Source organism: Haliotis cracherodii, unplaced genomic scaffold, assembly GCF_022045235.1.
Source record: "Haliotis cracherodii isolate W230 unplaced genomic scaffold, xgHalCrac1.p SCAF_2, whole genome shotgun sequence".
NCBI classification, from domain to species: Eukaryota; Metazoa; Mollusca; class Gastropoda; order Lepetellida; family Haliotidae; genus Haliotis; species Haliotis cracherodii.
Window position 1 is genome coordinate 45,051,694 of NW_027266275.1, and position 20,958 is coordinate 45,072,651.

Below are 20,958 nucleotides of genomic sequence, written 5' to 3' on the forward strand. Positions count from 1 at the left end.
ACATTGATGACCTCATCCAGAAAATTGAAGCATCCTTGAATGCTTCATCGGTGCATATCATACTTGGTATGCCTGCTATTTATAAAAGTGATTACAAGACACACAATGCTCCCTTCGCACTACAGCCTGGTATTGATGAAGATTTTTATGATCTTGTTAAGAAACCTAACACCAGGATGCATGTTGACATGGCCAAAATCAGGGACCTTGACAACATCAATAAACAGATGATTAACATCTGTTCATATATTAACTGGGTTGCTGCTGGAATTTGTCACGTCATCCCTCCGACCAATCACAGCGAAGACCTGCCATTAGATACCCCCATGGAGATGACAGTACAGCAGGCCTGGTTTATTCACAGCTCATTGGACCATATGCTGAAGATACAGGAAGATCTTCAATCAGCACAAATTTGGATGTCAGCACAGTTCCTGCTCATACAAAGAGATCATCTGCCACATTGAATCCGTGGAACTAGCCTGTCTCATAGATATGGACCCCAGACTACCCAAGTTCAGCACTCCCCCTGTTCCGGGACCAGTCGGAGGTCGTCTTATGCAGTACGCAGACAACTAGGAAGCCATCACAGACGACTCATGGCTGCTCAAAGTATACTAGCCACATAAAGAAACTGTGCACGGAGAAAATATATTCTGGATTGAAATACAACACAGCAAGAACAAAATGATGCAGACGCTGTTGCAGCTGAATGATCGGACCATAAGAAAATGTCAACGGGACCTGAACAACATCTGTTACGATGACGTCAGAAGATCAAAATGGAGTAGGGGGCCAAACGACAAAGTCACAAAGTCAATAACGGGTATGACCACCCTGTGCGTGAATCACAGCAGTGCATCGGAGACGCATGGAGTCCCCCTTAGGGGCATGGAAGGCCTGGGGAATGGCCTAGCTGCCATATCCTCCTGAAATCCTGTGCCAAGTCACGGACGTTATCTGGAGGATGTGGAAGACGAGGCAGACGGCGCTCCATTTCATCCCACACATGCTCTATAAGGGAGAGATCTGGAGAAATTGCAGGCCATGGCAGTAACATGACATTGTTATGGTGAAGGAAATCCATTGCGACCCTAGCCGTGTGAGGACGAGCGTTGTCCTGTTGAAATGTCAATCCCGGGCCATAACGTTGCAGGAAAGGAATGACCACAGGCCTCAGAATCTGTTCTCTGTAGCCAACACCAGTGAGATTGCCCTGAACAACCACCAAAGGGGTTCGGTGCCGTGCTGTTATCCCACCCCAAATCATCACAGAGCCACCTCCAAAACGATTCCTCTCCACAATACAGTTGCGTGCATAACGTTCTCCCAAACGCCGGTAGACACGTTGGCGCCCGTCACTGAGGGAAATGTTGAACCTCGATTCATCTGTAAAGACAACATTTCTCCACCATATTCGAGGTTGGCGAACATGATTTCGACACCATCTTAGACGGTTGACTCGATGACGGTGTGTCAGGATGGGACATATGGCAGGGCGTCATGGTCGGATCCTGTACTGACGTAAACGATTCCTGACAGTGTTGGGATGGATACGGCGCAGTCCAGGAATTGTCTGGCACGTCGTTACTGCCGTTTGGAACCTGTGTCGGAGATGTGTAACTCGAATCCATCTGTCCTGTCTTGGCGTCGTCACTCGGGGATGTCCTGAACGTGGGTGGTCGGCAACGTCATTTGTGTTCTGATAATGCCTCACCAATGCCGATATCGTGTTACGATGGCATTGGAAATATGTTGCCACCTGTTGTTGCCTCATTCCCGCTCGGATCATTCCAATGGCTTCATGACGCTGTGCAGCTGTCAACCTTGGCATGATTTGCTTGTGATATGCTTGTGTCTGCGCCTGAGAAGTTTTGAATTTTTGAATGACCACAGATCATGCTTTCCAAAGTGACAGCGAATTTCGAGTTGCACATGCTGTGTACAGCTGCACAGGATGCACATGCTGTAACGCATTGCACGTCCATAGGCCCCCATCAATGACGTCATATCGCATGGCACGTGCATGAGCGTTTGAATATCTCCAATAATTGCTGTGTTCAAACCTATATTTCATATATGGACGGTGTGTCCTTATATCTATATTTTCTCCGTGCACAGTTTCTTTATGTGGCTAGTATAGTAAGAAAAGGTTACAAACTTCATTTCTTAAAACGACCAAGATTAGTTATCCATCCTACAGGACCCTGATTCATCTGTCAGGACAAAAGTTAATTGCAGCAAATGTGGCCATACACAAATTACTTGCAAAGAGAGCCATCAGCGCCTTAAAAGAATCAGACACCACTGATGGATTCTACTCCCCGTTTCTACTCCCCAGTATTTCTGGTACCAAAGAAGAATTCTTCAGAGATGCGATTATTCATAGATCTAACAGTTCTGATCAAAGATTATCTGGAAAAACCTCCCAACTTCCTGATGGAATCTATCAAGAAGTTGAAGAATGCCTTAAGACAAGCAGATAGGTTGATCAACATAGATGTCTCAAGACGCCTCTCTTCACGTCCCCATCCATCCAAGTCATCGTCGTTATCTGCGCTTCGCAGACAACGATCAGAGATACCAGTTCAGGGTACTTCCATTCGGCATATCCATCGCCCCATGGTTTTTCCTCAGGATCACCAATCCCATCATAGGATTCGCCCATCTAAAGCTCATAAGGCTACACGGATATATAGACGACTTCCTATCGGCTGATCAGGACAAGTTGCAAATCAGATTAAATACAGTGTGCCTTATTCAACTACTAATGCACTTAGGTTTCCTGGTTCACCCTCAAAAATCAGAACTAGTACCCATGATGGACATCACTTACATAGGTGCAAGGTTTCTACTCAACAAGGGCCTAGTAGCCCCTCCAGAGGACAGATATTCAAGGGTAGAAGACATGATATCAAGCGCACTCAACCAGCCCATCAAATCAAGATGCTGGTGGATGTCTTGCCTCAGCACACTCACCTCCATCAAAGATCTAACCTACAGAGGCAGACTACAGTTATGTCCCCTGCAATATTGGATCACCAAAGACCTAGAGCTGGAAGCATTAATTCAACCCCCACCAGTTCGAATCTCAGAACTACATTGGTGGCTGACTCGTCAAAATGTCATGCCCGGTATTCCACTCTCATATATCTCCCTCCCTCTCTCTCCCCCCCCCCATCAACTCTACACAGATGCGTCAGGAGAGGGGTAGGGTGCCCATATGGACGATATTACAATACAGGGACAGTGGGAGTTACACATCAACTGCCTAGAAATGAGAGCGATATATCTAGCTCTAGAAGCATGGCAAGATCACCTGCACTGCACCACTCGTCAGTAAAGATTGCTAAAGACAACTCGAATGTGGCTGCTTACATACAACACCAGGGGGGCACAAAGTCTCAGCCTTTATTAAAGGAGGCTACACGTTTATTTGCCTTGGTAGACTCAGTGAGTTGCAGGATCGAAGCAAGACACATACCGGGCAAGTTGAATATCCTAGCAGATTACCTATCCTGGAAAAACAAGATCGTACCCACGGAATGGTCACTACATCCCGAAATATTCAAGTGGATAACCTACCTATGGGATACTCCAAACCTAGATCTATTTGCCACATGTCTCAGCCAAAAACTACCAGTCTACCTCAGTCCGGTACCAGACCCATTAGCTTTCCAGGTCGACGCTCTTTGTATGGACTGGGAGGGAATGTTCGCTTACGCATTTCCCCCACGGGCTCTTCTAGACAGAAAATAGACGAGACAGACTGCATCATAATTCTCATAGGTCCATATCATTCAAAGTTCTGAAATCGACTCGAGCATTATGCTGTGAACCTCTTATATGCATACAAAAGTGAGTGATATCAGAATTGTCAAGAAGTATTCTATACGATTGTCCAAAAGTAGATCAATAATCAGCCTACATCAAATTATTGTGTTTGTATATGGTTTCCTATGGTATATAACACATCAAGGTCGGGGAATAACACACAAGATGACAAGCCAAATCCTGAGCATACATCCAAGCGTTGTTCCGATGTAGCTAAGCCGAGAATGCAATATTAGGTATCCTACTCTGACATTATAAGAGTAAATTTGTTCCAAATTGTGCAAAAGATTTTCACCTGGTAACATCACATGTTAAGTAAGTACTTCAAGAGATGTACTGGAACATGTGTTAGAAGATTATAGTGGAATCAGGCACACGTACCTAGAACATATACCGGATTCAAGGTTTCTGCGAGAAGAATTTAGTTTCGTCGGGATGTATGACGTTCGATTTGCCATGGGTTGGTCCATATTCACTCAATACCAATTATTGATACCTCATTGGAGAGGTATTTATATATGGATTCCAGTGGTATATCACACTTGAAGATCAGTGGATCACTAGTGAGATGACAAGCCAAAACGTAATCATACCCCCAAGTGATATACGGCAAAACCGGGCGAAAACGCCATATAGGGTACCATACTTTGAAAGGCTGTAACAACAAGTTCGTCCCAACTTTTTTCTTGTTAACATTCAAAATCATGTTTAGTATGTTTATGGGCTTTAAAAAAATTAAGTGGGGTTTGGATGTGGGGGGTGCTCGTGGGTCATACCTAGCCCACAGCCTAAAAGTATCTAGATGAAATCTAGGAGAGTAAATTAGGTGTGAAAACGAACACTGTGCTTGGAAAACTTCCCTTCTTTGTAAACATATCAATGTTCAGACTTAGCATTTTCTCCTATTTTGAGCTATCCATTCGTCTATTCATTGCTTACATTAGTTCAACATTTTCAGACTATGCATGGGAAGGGAATCATAGGAAGAATTTGGGAATTAAAAAATTGCAATGATTTGATAGATTCAACAGAAATTTTCTAAGTTTCCTTTTTGCTTAACGCCATTACTGATGCAAAATCATGCACAATGACAACGGTATTTATCAGAATTTCTGACTATTTCTCTTGGTTTCAATGAAAAATATAACAACAAATAACTACTCAGATTGTCAGAATGTTTCTGATTACTTACATGTCACTTATATGTATTTATCATTTAACTAAAGCATTTATCCATGACATAAGCTTATGACATAAAAACATGTATGCCATACCCCAATGACATAAGTATGCAGATTAGATATGCAAATTAGATAGCCGGAAGTGGGACTTTTTTCGCCGGTGCACGTGAGTAGGTGTTTACAAACAACATGGATACCTTTGATGTTGGAGACAATGTTTTAATAGATCAAAGGGGAAGTGCTACAGTGATATCCGTGTTGACAAATGGATATTACAGGTTACAGGTTGATGGTACTGAATTTGAATTTGACTGTGATGAAGGCAGATTATCAAAACTTCCCTGTGGCCAAAGTTTCATCATCGAAACGCCATCGCCGAGCACGGCGAAGCAGACGACGAACACAAAGCCGAAAGATGCCCAAGGAAGATTTGTGGCTGTTGAGGACGGCATGATCGATGGTGTGATCCTAGACAATCAAAACAAAAACACAGCCAAGAAAACTTTGTACGACTTGAAACTGTTCGATAACTTTCTAAAAGTACAAAATGAATTTCGCCAAATGCACGAAATCCCCCCAAACGAACTAGACACACTTCTCTGCAAGTTTTTCATTAGTGTTCGAAAAACAAATGGGGAAAATTATGAACCAAACAGTCTCACGGGTTTTCAGAGCAGCATCGAGAGATCACTAAAACGAAGGGGGTATGGCTATTCACTCACGTCATCTTTAGAATTTTACGATCACGGGAAGTATTAAAGGGGAGAAAAATTGAACTAAAGAAAGAAGGGCGTGGCAACTTACCAAGGAGAGCCGACCCGATTGGTGATGAAGAGATCGAGTCCCTGTGGCAGTCCGGATCCATTGGAATCAGTAATCCAATGAGCATAATAAACTGTCTATGGCTCTACAACACAATCCATTTCGGGTTAAGAGGTGTCAGTGATCACTACAACATGTGTTGGGGGGACATCACATTGCATGTTGATGGAGACGATCACGAATATCTTGAACTGTCCATGAGACAAGAAAAGAATAGGTCCGGTGAGAATCCTCGTGATTGTCGCGACGTTAGGCCCAAAATGTGGGCTAATGTTGCTGATCCCTCTCGGTGCCCTGTGCAGGTGTATAAGTTGTATGCCTCCACGCGTCCACTCGACTTCTGTCGAGATGACGATCCCTTTTACATCGGCACACACACTTTAGGTATGCCTAAACCTGGCGATCAGTGGTTTATCCGCTATCGTATTGGGAAAAACAAACTTTCCTCTCTCATGAAAAACGTGTGATGCCGCCAGTCTCCAAACATCGAAACGACTCACAAATCACTCTGCGCGCAAACACCTTGTGCAAAAGTTGAATGACAATAATGTTCCGCCAAATCAAATAATGCAGATAACTGGCCACAAAAACATCCATTCTGTGAACAATTACTGTCATATTAATCCTGACCAGCACAAGCAAATATCCAACATCATTTCACGAAACACTCCATCCCACACTATGACATCCCAGCTTGTTGGTGAAACTCCCCGTCATGCAGAGCGGCCCCTCGCGTAATGTCCAAATCGACAGTAGACAACACAGTCAGCGGTCTCAAATAATACATGTTTCTGGTGGTGTCAACACTATGTTTGCTGGCAACATTACTGGTGGAAACATAACGATTAATCTCGTTAAACCTCCAAGCCCGGTCCCAGTCAAAAGACGCCGGATTGTCATCGAAAGTGATAGTGACACCGACTAATGCATCTAACTCTGACCTCTCAGCCGCGAGACATTCTTCAAGTGAGAGAGCGGTTTGATTTGAAACTATATATTATAAGTGAAGTTACACCAGAGATATAATCAGATTACACAGAATCGTTGTTGTTACCGTTATTAAAGTTTCAATTATTCTGCAAAAGTCTGTTCAAGTATTTTGTTTAAAATAATCCGAGGAACTTTTTTTCTCGGCGAAGGAATATGCCATAAAGGAGTTAAGAGGTTGTTTATTTTGGTTTACACGGCTATGGAAAACATGTATCACTACGCACGATCTATACGTAAGATTTCGACAAGTTGCTGATGTTAATGTTTAATGCAATTATTCCTTAATTGGGAAGCAAAAATGTGAAAATGATAAATAGAATTCATCACGAGTGTTTTTTAATATGGGAAATATCAACCTCGTCCCGTTAATCGGTATTTGCCTCGCCAAAGGCTCGGCAAATACCGATTAACTAAGACTCGGTTGATATTTCCCATATTAAAAAACACTCGTGATGAATCCTCTATATATGATCCCTGAGTCAACGAAAGTCCCATCATAAATTCCCGTGTTCTGTTGACAGTGAACATGCCATTTTGTAAAAGTCGGTCACTGGTAGTGATGTCATACGCCCACATTGTTGTACTTATTTAGTCATTTCTTGGAGTCCTTGAATGAAAGCACACACATCATTGTATCATGCTGTTTATAGTTTTAATTATGATGTAGATTTTTGCATATCTTTTATGCATTTTTTCACACAATTAATTTCACTATTGATATTTATCAATGTTCAATATGTATGAACCCTTGATAATCTCCCATTTATTTTAACATTGTTTTCATAAGAAATTGATAAGTTTTACGTGTTGTATATTATATTTTTTTCCTGTAGACAAGCATTAGAAGAATGAAATGTAAATGTAACTGCAACATGTACATATCTCTTTGGAGTGTAATAGTCAATATTGTAATTTCATATTTTCAGGTTGAGGAATAGCAGTTTCATTTTATTTTAAAACTTTGACTGACTATATTACTTTAACAACATGGATAATTCTTTTTGTTAAAATATATGCGCACATTTTTGTCTTGGAATTGTTTGTTATGTTGTTATTGATTTTCAGAAAAGTGATGTCTTACATCTCGCAAGGTGCGCATTGGTCACAAACGATTTACAAATTTTTGCTCTCGTTTTGTGTTATATCATCAATGGGTTCACCCTTTTTTAGATATTGCGATCACAGGATATCAAAGTGTTTACTTTATTTTCCAAGAAATGAAAAAAAGCTTTCTGTGCATCTTATAATTCTCAGACGAGATGAAGAGAAATAATCATATAATAATGAACAAGTATATGTCCAATATTGAATATAATTTTGTTTGTTTTTGAAAAATTCTTTAGGGTATTTGATTACGTAAAATTTATGCCAAACAGGTGTGTGTCTTGTCCAATGAAGAGGCACGGTAAACTATCTAATTGTTTGTCTATTCAAGACATTATTTACATGGTAAAAGCAGTCATTTAATGTTGTGTTGAAAAAGCATCAAATTCCGTTATCAAGATTTTCCATACCATGAAAGAAAATTAGGGGAGATACAATTAACTACTGCTTAGTATAGCAGAGTTATGCCCCTTTCTTTGCACACGTGTAACCTCTCTGTCTTTTGATCTCGTAGAGGAAAATCAGTTTTCGTCATTTACGGCCGGCTTGTTTCTGTATTGAATGTATAACGTTATACAGAAGCGTATAAATCCATTTCATGTAAATTTATGTAGTTCAGATATAACGCAGTATTCACTCATAGTTTCTGTAAAACAGTTCAATGAAAAAATTCATTGAACCATACTTTTATCGGTGTACAATAGAAAGCCGAGAAATTTGCTGTTTTTTCAACGCAGAATAAATTCTCGGACAACATTTTGCACTGTCTTTTTTCAAACCAATGTAATATTTGCAGTTAATTTTACACCATGAGATAGGAAATTTAATATTCTACGTCTCTGCATAATTTTATAGCCAGAGGTAGATCCACTGCAGCGTGAGCACAATTTTCGAAAAACCTTCACTTTTCAGATCTTAAGAAAATGTGCGTCAGAAGAAACCTTGGCATCCCTTATCCACCAGTAACATTTGCCCATTTGAATTTTTGGCTTGGAAAAATAAATGAAACAGACATAACCATAGCAACTGCGGTTTTAAGGCATCTTCGGGTCATCTTCCCTTAAATGTCAGATAGTGGTTGACACTATTTCAAACTTTTGAAAAGTTTGACAGCTGTTTGTTTTGACAGTTTGTCCTCTGTCACTCTAAACAGACATGGGGCAGTTGGGTAGCCTTGTAGTTAAAGCATTCGCTCCTCATGCCGAAGACCTGGATTTGATTTCCGACATGGGTACAATGTGTGAAGCCCATTTCTGGTGTCCCTGCCGTGATATTGCTGGAATATTGCTAAAAGCGGCATAAAACCATACTCTCTCACTCTAAACAGACATATTTTGTTGACTGGAAAATGGCTTATTTGATATGCCGTCAACATATAGTCAATATATAGTTAATATCAAGTATAATTTACAGGTGCTGACTTGGACATGAAGAAGCTATATTTGTCTGGTTTGGGACCCAAAGTGAGTCATGGGGACATAGAGGAGGCCTTTCCAAAATCAGTGAACGTTGATATCATCAACTCCAAGACAGACAGACCTTCGTATGTATTTTTACATCTGACAGCGGTATCCTCCCAAAACTTGCAAAATTTGCTACAATTTTAGGTGTTTTAACTCATGTGACATTACCTTTTACAAGCTTGTTTAGGCACTTGATTAATTGATGTTCTTGTTGGATTGTGAGTTTGGAGCTTCACTTCTGAAGCTTCACAATCGCATCCTCAGACAGATTGTTCCATTGCAACAACTTAGGGTATTCGCAGGAAATCGACCTGTTGACCAAACTAGTTTGCATGAAGTCCCAATGCAGTATCCTTTTATGATTAATTCACTTGAGTGTTGTTGTTTTAACAGATTAAAACAGGGGGGCTGTCAGGTAATAAGATAAAATTAAACTAGTGTTGAATTGTCATATATGATTCCGTATGGATATGCGCCAACTGGTACTTCTACAATAATTACAACTACCAGGGGGTTTGTCAGCACCATGAACTATGCTCGTGGGTTTCAGACTTGTATCTCTTTGGGCTTTCCTCCCAATTTTTGAACTCAGTCATGATAAGTATTTCAAAGATGAGTTTGCAAAGTTTCATTCATGTAACATCAGTAGTTTCTGAGAAAACTTGTCTCCAATATTTGAGCGAATATGACCTCTTGGCAGGTAGCATCAGTTTCTCTCACTTAAATATCTTCTGATGGACTAACTAACATTTTGCACTTGTGTTGGAGACACATGTCAGGTTGATAATTATCCCCCGCCCAACGAAGTTGGTGGGGTATATAGAAATGGGCTCCGTCCATCCATCCGTACTTCCATCCGTCCGTCACGTTTTGTTTCCGGAGCATAACTCAGAAACCGTTTAATATTGTTTCATGAAACTTTGCATGTCTGTCGGGTACATGCTGAACTGGTGCCTTTTGCTATTTAGAAATTTTAGAAATTTTTATTTTTTATGTTTCAATGGCAACAAGATGTACTTAGGTTCTGTGAGGGTAAGGTTCGTTTTTGGAGCATAACTCATAAACCGTTCAATATTTTTTCATGAAACTTTGCATGTCTGTCAGGTACATGCTCAACTGGTGCCTTTTACTATCTAAAAATTTTGGAAATTTATATTTTTTTATTTTTCCATGACAACAAGTTGAACTTTTAGAAATTTATGAATTCTTCTTTTAAATGCCCAAAAATTCAACTTGATACCCATTTAACCTGTTTAAGGAATCTTATGAGTCATATTAAAGTGTTTTTTTGTGCCTACGTTTTGTGTTGGTCATCATTTGGAGGTATCTCCCATTGTAGGGGAAACTGTGCATGCCTTCTACCAAGTTGTCAGTATGTGCCTCAATAATGGTTAAGGGTAACTTTCGTTTAATGACTTCATTATCAAATCCATCATCCCTACTTCAGAATTGATTATGACAGAGATGAGTGTGCGAAAAGATGACATACTTCTCTATGAAACTTTTTTACAGTTTTCAGCACATGATGATATGAAGACTTTTGTGCCATAGAGTTTTAACGTTCACATTTATAATATTGTTAAAAAGCCACAACATAAAATGTGTGTGACACTCATGGCAGCCTACTTCTTCGCAGTGAGTGCCGGTAACATGACTTGTAATGTTTTTTCTTTCTCCCACCCAAATGAATTCAGAAGTAAATGTAGTAACTGTTTTTGTCAGTTTGTCTTTCCATCATGTTTTTTGTAGAGAAGGTTTCATTTTTTTTCTTGAACTTCATAGAAATTGTGCATTTTATTTTGTTTCCTTGGGATATTTTGCATTTACATCAAGTAGATGCTCCCCTGCTGCCTTTTACTCGTTACAAAATTTTGATTATTTTCAAATGTATGTGTTTGTGTGATCTAAATTCACTATTGTTGACATGACATACCGGTACACTTCATTTGCTGGGCGGACCGCCTCCGTGGTCTTGTGGTAGAGCGTCCGCCCGGAGAGCGGAAGGTCCAGGGTTCGATCCCGGGCCGCGTCATACAAAAAGACGTTAAAAGATTGTACTTGTTACCCTGTCTGGCGCTCGGCATTAAGGGGCTAAAACAAGGACTGGTCGGCTCGGAGTCAGTATACTGTGGGATATTTATGTTAAACTGCGGCATGGTATTTCAGTGAGCTAGCACTATAAATCGGCATCAGTCCGGACTAGTACAAGCAGCCACACACACATATACACGCGCATGCACGTCGCTATATAAGTGCAATAATCTTGGACGCGATGTTAAACCCAATTTCACCTCACCTCACCTCATTTGCTGGGCAGGAGACTTTGCCACGTTAGTGGCAAATTCTTCTTTTTTTTTACAATTTCCATGACAACAGGTTCCACCTGGGTTGAAAAAGTTTAGGGTTTGTTTAGATTTAATAATGTCATAAATTCTGCAACAGGGGCGGGGGATATACCCACGTTAGTGGCAAACTCTTGTTATGATTTGCATATTCCAATGTGCAAGCTTCCTCTATATCTACAGGGCTCACATTTCGATAAGCCTACACTAACCCCTGGATCCATTCACATGGTTCTCACAATCTCAGACTACCCGCCTTTGATTTCCAATTGCCAAGTTGTTTTGCTATGCTACTAGGTCTAATGTACATTGAGAGTTACACACCAGCCTCATTGTTGGGTTAGCCAGTCCCATTGATTATGATCGATTTGGGGAGAAATCCAACTTTGAAAAACTTGACTGACACGCAAAAGAAAGCCCTAAAAATATTTTTGATGGAAAGGATGTCTTCATATCTGAGTGCAATACCTTAATATCTAGGTGCAAGACCTTCATATATTTCGTGTCTGCACCAAGGCCAATTATATATCCATGGTCATCGGACTTACTTAGATTCTGTGTGCGCTTTCCGACATTTTGCATATTTCGCACACAGGCCCACGAGAGAGAGAATAATGTGTATTATAGTGTCACATGTTATATACACTTCATACTAAAACACGTACACGAATATAATATGACTTCCGACCAGGTATGGCCTATGAGATACTATGATCAGGATAAGATAAATTAAGACATACATGTATACCAAAACAATGTTTAACCCCTGGGTGCCAGAGGGTCCCTCCTCTTCAACCCTCACTTTGAAGTCGAATAAAATTAAAAATACATCACATACACAGATACACTTCACAGTTTTGAATTCTGTGGGATATTACCTGTTTATTGATGTCATCCACCGTCATTTTAGGCAATGACCTCTGAAAAATGTCGCCATTTTTTTACACATTACTAAATGACCATTAACTGCGTTATTTACAGCATGTTTTGAAATCTAAATTTTGGATATTTACTTGGAGAAATTTATTTCATAAAAGCATATTAGTGAGCATGGGTATCTGTCATTTATCAAATCACCAATGATCATTCAAAAACGTCTCAGATAACCCTAGAATCGTATAGAATGTTTTGGAAAATACACAAACATGAACGTCGAAGTGGACTTTCCACCATATTGGATAGTGTTTAGAAAATCACGTTTCGCGCATACCCGTTATGAGTTGCCTGTAACATCCTGAATATGTGAAACTCGATATGCGATACATACATCTGTGAATTCCTCATACATTATAGAATCAAATGACAAATGGTCTTTGTAACCAGTACAAATTGTTAATTTTTATATTTTTGTTTGTGCAGTGATCAACATAGCCTTTCACCTATTATTAACATTGATGTCTACACAACAGATGTATATATTTGTCACCTGTGTCACCAGTTGTCATTTATCATTCAGAATCGTCCATGAACGATCACATTTCTTCTCTGTATCAAGTTACTATTTTCTATCCCAGAATGCAATATTTTTTCTACAGAGCATGCTCAGTACCACGGATGTGACGTCATTTTGTTTATCTATATCAACAACAAGAACCTCAATGTCGCTTAGCTTGTTTCTGACCTGAATGAAAACAACAATGGCGATGATCATGGCGAAGCGCCAAGCTTACATTCCCCTCACAGGAATGTAAACAGAAGCTCCCATATTTGACAGCAGCTGATATTCGACAATGTCTGACAGATATGGGTGTCAATGTGCCCACTTCCTGGTCCAGACGGACATTAAGGCAGCTCTACAAAAAATCTGAGGGTGATGCCAGGAACCAACAGCAGGGTCACCACCGCTATGATCTCTCAACCAGCTCCAGTCAGTCAAAATCAAGACAGTGATGCGCCGCTAAAGAGAGACAATTCACAGGATTTTGCTCTGATAAATTCTGCTGGTGCCACAAAATACAGTGGCAGTATTTCATTACAAAGGGAGATTGCCGAATTGAAGTCATTAACTTACGACAACAATTACAACCTCCTTCATGTACATTTACCACCACTTTTAACTTACGTGATGAACCAAGGATTAATCGCTGATTAACACTTGGAGAATTCATCGAGGCATTTGGAATATACAAGAACATATACTGTGCTGGCAGTGCAGAGAAACGATGTCAACTGGACGGCTATGAACAGACAGTGATTGATTTGGCCACTCAGTATGGTGGGACAGCCCACTACCACAGGTTGTTCGTGGCAAGAGTGGCAGCCTTTTCTGAGGAAGGCACCGGCATTAGGTAGGACATACCCGATCAGAGACTGTGGACAAGAGTTTCATCTGGCCTCCGATCTTATGCTTGTAATGTTTGCCATAGCATTACCCACAACCAGGGGTCCGGAAAATTTAAAATCCCAATCGGACAATTGCATTTAGGCCACGCCTCCTTCAGATAGCGTATTTTCGTGTGACTTTTCCCTCGTTATTGCGCGCTTTGGTTATAGCGCGGTAAAGCATGGCTCCCAAAATTTACAAACATTTTTAGTAAACTCAAGTTTTCCGATGACACAATGTTTTCCCCCATCTCAGAAAACATTATCAGCTGATCACAGCGATCACGTAACACCGGGAATACCAGTCAACAAATCTGAACTGAAGAAGGCAATTTAATCCTATCATTATAATGTCTGGTAATAAAAAAAATTGTTCACTGTTTATCTGGACTAGAGTTTGCAATATATTTGATTAATATTATTCAATATTTCATTCAATAATTATTATAATGTTTACAATAATTTCGGCGAAATCGTATGCAAAGTGATTGGTAGATCGCACAACTCATCGTTATTTACAGCAACCACGGTCAGATTACCGCTATTGATGCCTTGAAATGAACTTTAGTTGCAAGAGAATGGATACTGGTCAAAATCGTTCCATACATCAAAAAATATCCTGCATACTAAAATAACACGATATTGGAACATATTATTCCTGATAAAATAATAATTTCAGATACAATTTCTTCCCACCATAGCATCAAAATTCTTTTAAGTTGTATCATTGGTTAAGTTTTAACTGAATCACCGGTAGATTGGGAGGAAACGTGTGCACAGCGGATTGCTATTTGCAGCTTAATTTAGAAAATACACACGGTAATCTTAATCTCTGCATATAAAACAATGCCTTTGAGAGCAGGAAATACATTTTAAATGGTAAAATCATCATGTCTAGTGATGTTTGATATCAAATTTCATACTTTTATTGACCAAGTTTGTTCTACCTGTTTATTCACCTGAAATGGTTGAAGGAATACGATAACACTCATCAATTATTTGGACCCCGTAGCGTTGTTTGTTTTTGAAAATGTTTGGACAGAAAAATTTAAATGTCCGGTAAGCAATATTTTAAATCGGACATTTGAGATTCCCAATTGGACATGTCCGGAGCATATGACCGTTTCTGGACCCCTGCCCACAACACAGAATCGTGTCCCATGTAGAAACCACCTGTCGGCACGCAAGGCCCCAGATGTCGTCACTAAGGCAGTGGAAACGGAAGTCACAAGGGGTTATGTGATTGGACCCTTCGGAACACCACCATACAGCGTCTATATAATCTGTCCTTTAGGTGTCGCTGAAGGGAAATATTAAAAATATTCAGCACCCCATGACAGCGAGTCAGTCCCTAGTATCAATGAACTTACCGATAAAGAGACTTGCTCTCTCCAATATATATTGACCATGCAATACACAGTATTAAAACCCTAGGGCAGGGGGCCAAAATGTGTAAAGCAGACATCACAGACGCCTTCAAGCAAATTCCGTTGAACCCTACCTGTTGGCCATATTTTGGATTCAAGTGGCTGGATGAGTATTATTTCTATACCAGTCATGTCTTTGGATGCCGATCAAGCCCTAAGATCTTTGACCACCTTTCTCGAGCTATCTCTTGGATTTTACACAACAAGTATGGAGTCCGCCATGTCTTGCATCTATTAAACGATTTTCTTACATTGAACCCTCCCGACTGCGATGCATACAGCACTATGCAGAATATTTTCAGCGTTTTCAAAAAACTCAACATTCCACTGTCCCCTCAAAAGACCCGGGGACCAGTAACCAGTGTTATTGAATGCTTGGGTGTCATACTGGACTCAACTACCATGACAGCAAGTCTACCGATTGAAAAGTTGACAGAATAGCTGCCTTACTGCACACCTTTTCCCTCAAAAAGAAATGTACCAAGAGAGAACTCCTCTCACTCCAAGGTCACCTCAATTTTGCTTGTCATGTGATCCCTCCGGGAAGATCTTTTGTGTCCTACCTTATAGACTTTTCAACCAGAGTAGCCAAACTGCATCATCATCTTCAGCTGTCTCAAGAATGTCGAATCAACTTGCGCATATGGAACCTTTTCCTGTCAGAGTGGAATGGCATATCAGTATTTCATGATGTAAAAGTGACATCCGCCTCATACTTGAACCTATATACTGACGCAGCTGCAACGGTTGGCCATGGTGGATACTTCAACGGGACCTGGTTTGCAGAGAAATGGCGATCGGACGTTAAAAAATTCATGGAGCACGAATCATTCATGGAACTGTATCCTATCCTGGTAGCTGCTAAACTTTGGGGAGATTTGTGGACACAGAGACGAGTGCTATTTCATCGCGACAACCAGGCCACTATGTTTATTATTAAGGGAGGTCGATCAAAATGCAGGAAGATTATGGCTTTGATGAGAAGACTGACTTGGACGGCAGCTAGAAATAATTTGGTTATGTTAGCTCAACACGTGCCTGGAATACACAACAAAATTGTTGATTCTCTCTCTCGGTTCCAGATGGAGAAATTTTGCAGACTGGTGCCGCAGGCAGATGTACTTCCACAACAGTGCCCACCCAGCTCAGACATCATGTGGACTTGAACAGTTACCTCAGTACCCTGTGGTCAGCAGCTATCAGTCAGGGTACTAAATCTGCATACTCTACAGGCTTCCAGTGCTATGTAAATTTTCTGTTGAAATTCAGCCTAGTCAGCAACCAGCAACCTGTTACTCCAGTCCACCCTCTCACCGATAAGTGAGACTTATCTATAATATTCCGTGGCCCATTGTTTTGGAGTGCTAAAACTGAAACATGACACAGTGGAAACTTACCTGGCTGGCATCAAGTTCATGTACCTCCAAGCTGGTATCAAGACCCTTTTTGTCGATGTATCTTCAGGAGCTGTACACAGACTACAGACTTTATTAAGAGGTGACAAGAAAATGCAATTAACTTCTAAAAGAAGTGCTTGCTAATTACTTACAGTGTTTTATGTAAACTAGTGGCTCAGTTATGAGCAGGGTTTGATCCAGATGTACATCTAACAGTGAGCAATGTGCAATTTGAACAGACACAACATAAGTGTATCCTAACCTTAAAAGCTTCCAAACAGAAACCTTCAGGAGGGTGTGCAGCTTGCGTTGTTCGCTACATCTAAGACTGTCTGTCCTTACACAACCCTTATGGCATGGCTTCCAGTTAGGAAGTTGAACGGAGCAAGACCCAGTGATCCTCGCTTTGTGGAATCAAACTCTAGAGCTATTACCAGAGTTGTCTTCATGTCCTGGCTGAACATTGCTCTCACCAGGGAAGGCTTAGAATCCAGTGCTTATAATGGACATTCATTCTGCATTGGTGCAGCAACTACAGCTGCTAGTGCCAGTGTGGAAGATCCTTTGATTAAAACATTGGGCAGATGGAATTCAGACTGTTTCACCAGATACATCAGAACACCAGAAGATACATTGAGGAAAGCCCAATGAGCATTATGCTATGAGTGACTCTTTCTTTCACTAGAGGCTTGACCAATGTGTGTGTTGTGACTTCCTGACACTGTTCAATCTTGTTCTGTGACATTACCTGGATAATATAACTCATTGGACAATGTTGGATTCAGTTTTTAATTCTCATATGTATTGTATTTAACATTATCATCTGATATCATCAATTTTATACTTTTCTTATCACTTTGGGGGCTCTCGGTTTTACCTCGCTTGGGCTTTGCAAGTCAATCATTCTGTAAACTATCATTATATGGCTTGCGGCCCCCAAAGTATTTTCATTTCACTCATACCAGCAGGGTATCACCCTTTCTACTGACCCGCAGGGTCTCTAAATTACATTGCCCTCAGGGCAACCTTTCTTATCTGGTACCTGCAGGGTATCACCCTTTCTACTGACCCGCAGGGTCTCTAAATTACATTGCCCTCAGGGCAACCTTTCTTATCTGGTACCTGCAGGGTATCACCCTTTCTACTGACCCGCAGGGTCTCTAAATTACATTGCCCTCAGGGCATTATATGGCTTGCGGCCCCCAAAAGTATTTTCATTTTCAGTCATACCCGCAGTGTCCAGATGAAATCAAGCAAAATAAATTAGGTGTGAAAACGGAACGCTGTGCTTGGAAAACTGCGCTTGTTTGAAATGTAATCGAATCATAATTCAGATTTTACTCAGTGTAGTTTTTTCTCCTAAATGAGGTATCCATTCATCTATTTGTTGCTTACATTGGCTCAACATTTTCAGAATATATGCATGGGAAGAGAATCGTAATTAGAATTAGGAAATTAAAAATAGATACATTCAACAGAAATTGTCAAAGTTTCCGTCCTGCGGGATGCCATGACTGACAACAAATAACAGTACACAGATTGTCAGAATGTTTCTGATTACTTCCATGTCACATGTATGAATATACGATCCCTGCATCAACAAAAGTCCCCTCGTAAAATCCTGCGTACTGTTGTCAGTGAATGTGACATTTTGTAAAATTCTGTCCTCGGTAGTGATGTCACATGTCAATTTTGTTGTACATGTAGCAGGGCGTGGAGCCATCCCACAGATGACATCCTTACCTTGTCAGCTTGCTGACGGGGTTAACCTCTTTGGTCATGTGGACAAGGCGTCCGACCTCAGTCAGAAGGTCCGTGGTTCGAATCCCATCACGGGACTCGGAAATTTTATGGCCACTACAAACATATTTGGTAATTTCTTTAAGATGAAGGTCCTTAATAAAAGTACACACGATCATTGTATCCTGCTATTGTTAGTTTCAATTATGATGTTGATCTTTTTTACACTTTTTCACACAATTAATTTCACTATTGATATTTATCAATGTTCATTGTGATATCAATTATAGAAATAGACCACAAAATGAACCTTTGATAATCTCCTGTTTCTTTGAACATTGTTTTCATGAGAAATTGATAAGTTTATAGTGTTGTATACAATATTTCTTTCCTTTAGACAAGTGTTAGAAGACGAAATGTTAATGTTACTGCAACATGTACATATTTCTTTGGAGTGTAATACATGTAGTTAATATTGTAATTTCATATAAACAGGTTAAGGAAAAGCTGTTACATTGTATTTTAAAACTATGACTGAATATATTACTTTGACCAAATGGATAATATTTTTTGTCAAAATATATGCACAATTTTAGAAGAATTGTCTTAGTCTTGGAATTGTTTTTTATGTCCTTATTCATATGCAGAAAGGTGATGCCTGACGATTTGCCAGGTGCAAACAATTTACAAATAATTTACAAGTAATTCCTCTCGTTTTGTATTATATAATCAATAGCTTCATCCTGTTTTAATATTGTGATTACAGTATATTAAACTGTTTACTTTATTTCTCCAAGAATTGTGAAAAGTATGAAAATATTAACCGTGTCAAGAACCCTGTTGGTCAAACCTTATACGATTATCCTGATAATTCTATACCAAAGGAGCGTTCTTCGCATTTTTTATTGTATAAATCTCAGACAAGATGAATAATGAACAAATATATGTCCAATATTGAATATAATTTTGGTTGTTTTGAAATATTCTATTGTGTATTTGATTACGTAAAATTGATGCCAAACAGGTGTGTGTCTTGTCCAATTTAGATACATGGTAAACTGTCTAATTGTTTATATATTCAAGTTGGTTGTTTTGTTGTTTAACGCCGCACTCAGCAATATTAAAACTAGATGACGGATTATCTTTAGATAATCGAGTCTGGACCAGACAATCCAGTGATTGATATCATGAGCAACGATCTACGCACTTGGGATCGATGACATGCATGAACCAAGTCAGCCAGCCTGACCACCCGATCCCGTTAGTCACCTCTTGCAACAAGCATGGGTTGCTGAAGAGCTATTCTACCCTGGCTCTTCACGGGTCGTTTATATATTCAAGACACTACTTACATGGTAAAAGCAGTCATTTTATGTTGTGATGAAAAAGCATCAGGGAATTTCGATACCATGAACGAAAATTAGGAGAGATATATATTTATCAAAATACCAATGTCATCTCCTCCGACATTGTCAATGCCATGAAACCAGCCATGACGTCAAATAGAATGGTACATGTTTTTTTAGTAATTCAATACATTTGAGGATAAGGCTAGTGCTCCATTAATAATGGCGCAACATTAGTCAAATTACACTTGCACAATCAGGAGACTGTTGGAATCTAAGGACAGATGTATAGGTTAGATAGGGCCATCCATTTTGCTATTACTTCCTCTTTTATGAAGTTCGATTTCATCATTTCTTACGGGTTTGTTTATACCTAAACGAATACGGTTTCAATATCAATATTTGTGTTGGAATAGTTTGCTTTCTTGTGAACAAATCACCACGAAAATATATTGTCCTTATCCAAAACTAATTCTAAGTAGAGCAGAGTTGTGCCCCCTTTTCTTTGTATGTGTGTAACCTCTCTGTCGCCTTTTGACGTCATAGAGGAAAATCAGTTTTCGTCATTTACGGCAGGCTTTTTTTCTTATTGAATGTGTAATGTTATACATTAGTTTATAAATCCATTTCATATATATTTATCTCGTTCACAGTTTCAGTAAAACTGCTAAATTAAAACAATTGTTGAATAGTGCTTTTATTGGTGTATGATTAAAAGCGGAATTCAACGCAGAATAAATTCTCGGACAACACTTAGCAGTGTCTTTTTTTCAAACTAATTTAATATTTGCAGTTTAATTTACACCATGAGATAGGAAATTTAATATTCCACATCTCTGTGTAATTCTATTGCTGGATGTAGATCCAGTGTCGCTTGAGCACAACTTTCATCTTTCAGCTCTTAGGAAAATGTGCGTCAGAAAAAAAACTCAGCATCCAGCGAGTCAAAGTTAAGCTATGAAATTTGTTGAACACACATGTACACTTGCA

General features: G+C 39.8%; 1 protein-coding gene across 3 annotated transcripts in view; it reads left to right on the forward strand.

Moving 5' to 3' along the window:
* The window catches only part of LOC139469159 (nucleolin-like), a 374,233-nt gene that overhangs the window by 267,017 nt on the left and 86,258 nt on the right, over positions 1-20,958 (forward strand). For all 3 annotated transcript variants that reach the window (XM_071251294.1, XM_071251292.1, XM_071251293.1), the window contains one exon: positions 9,345-9,474. In XM_071251294.1, the coding sequence (XP_071107395.1) occupies positions 9,345-9,474 (130 nt within the window). The remainder of the gene's footprint in view (positions 1-9,344; positions 9,475-20,958) is intronic.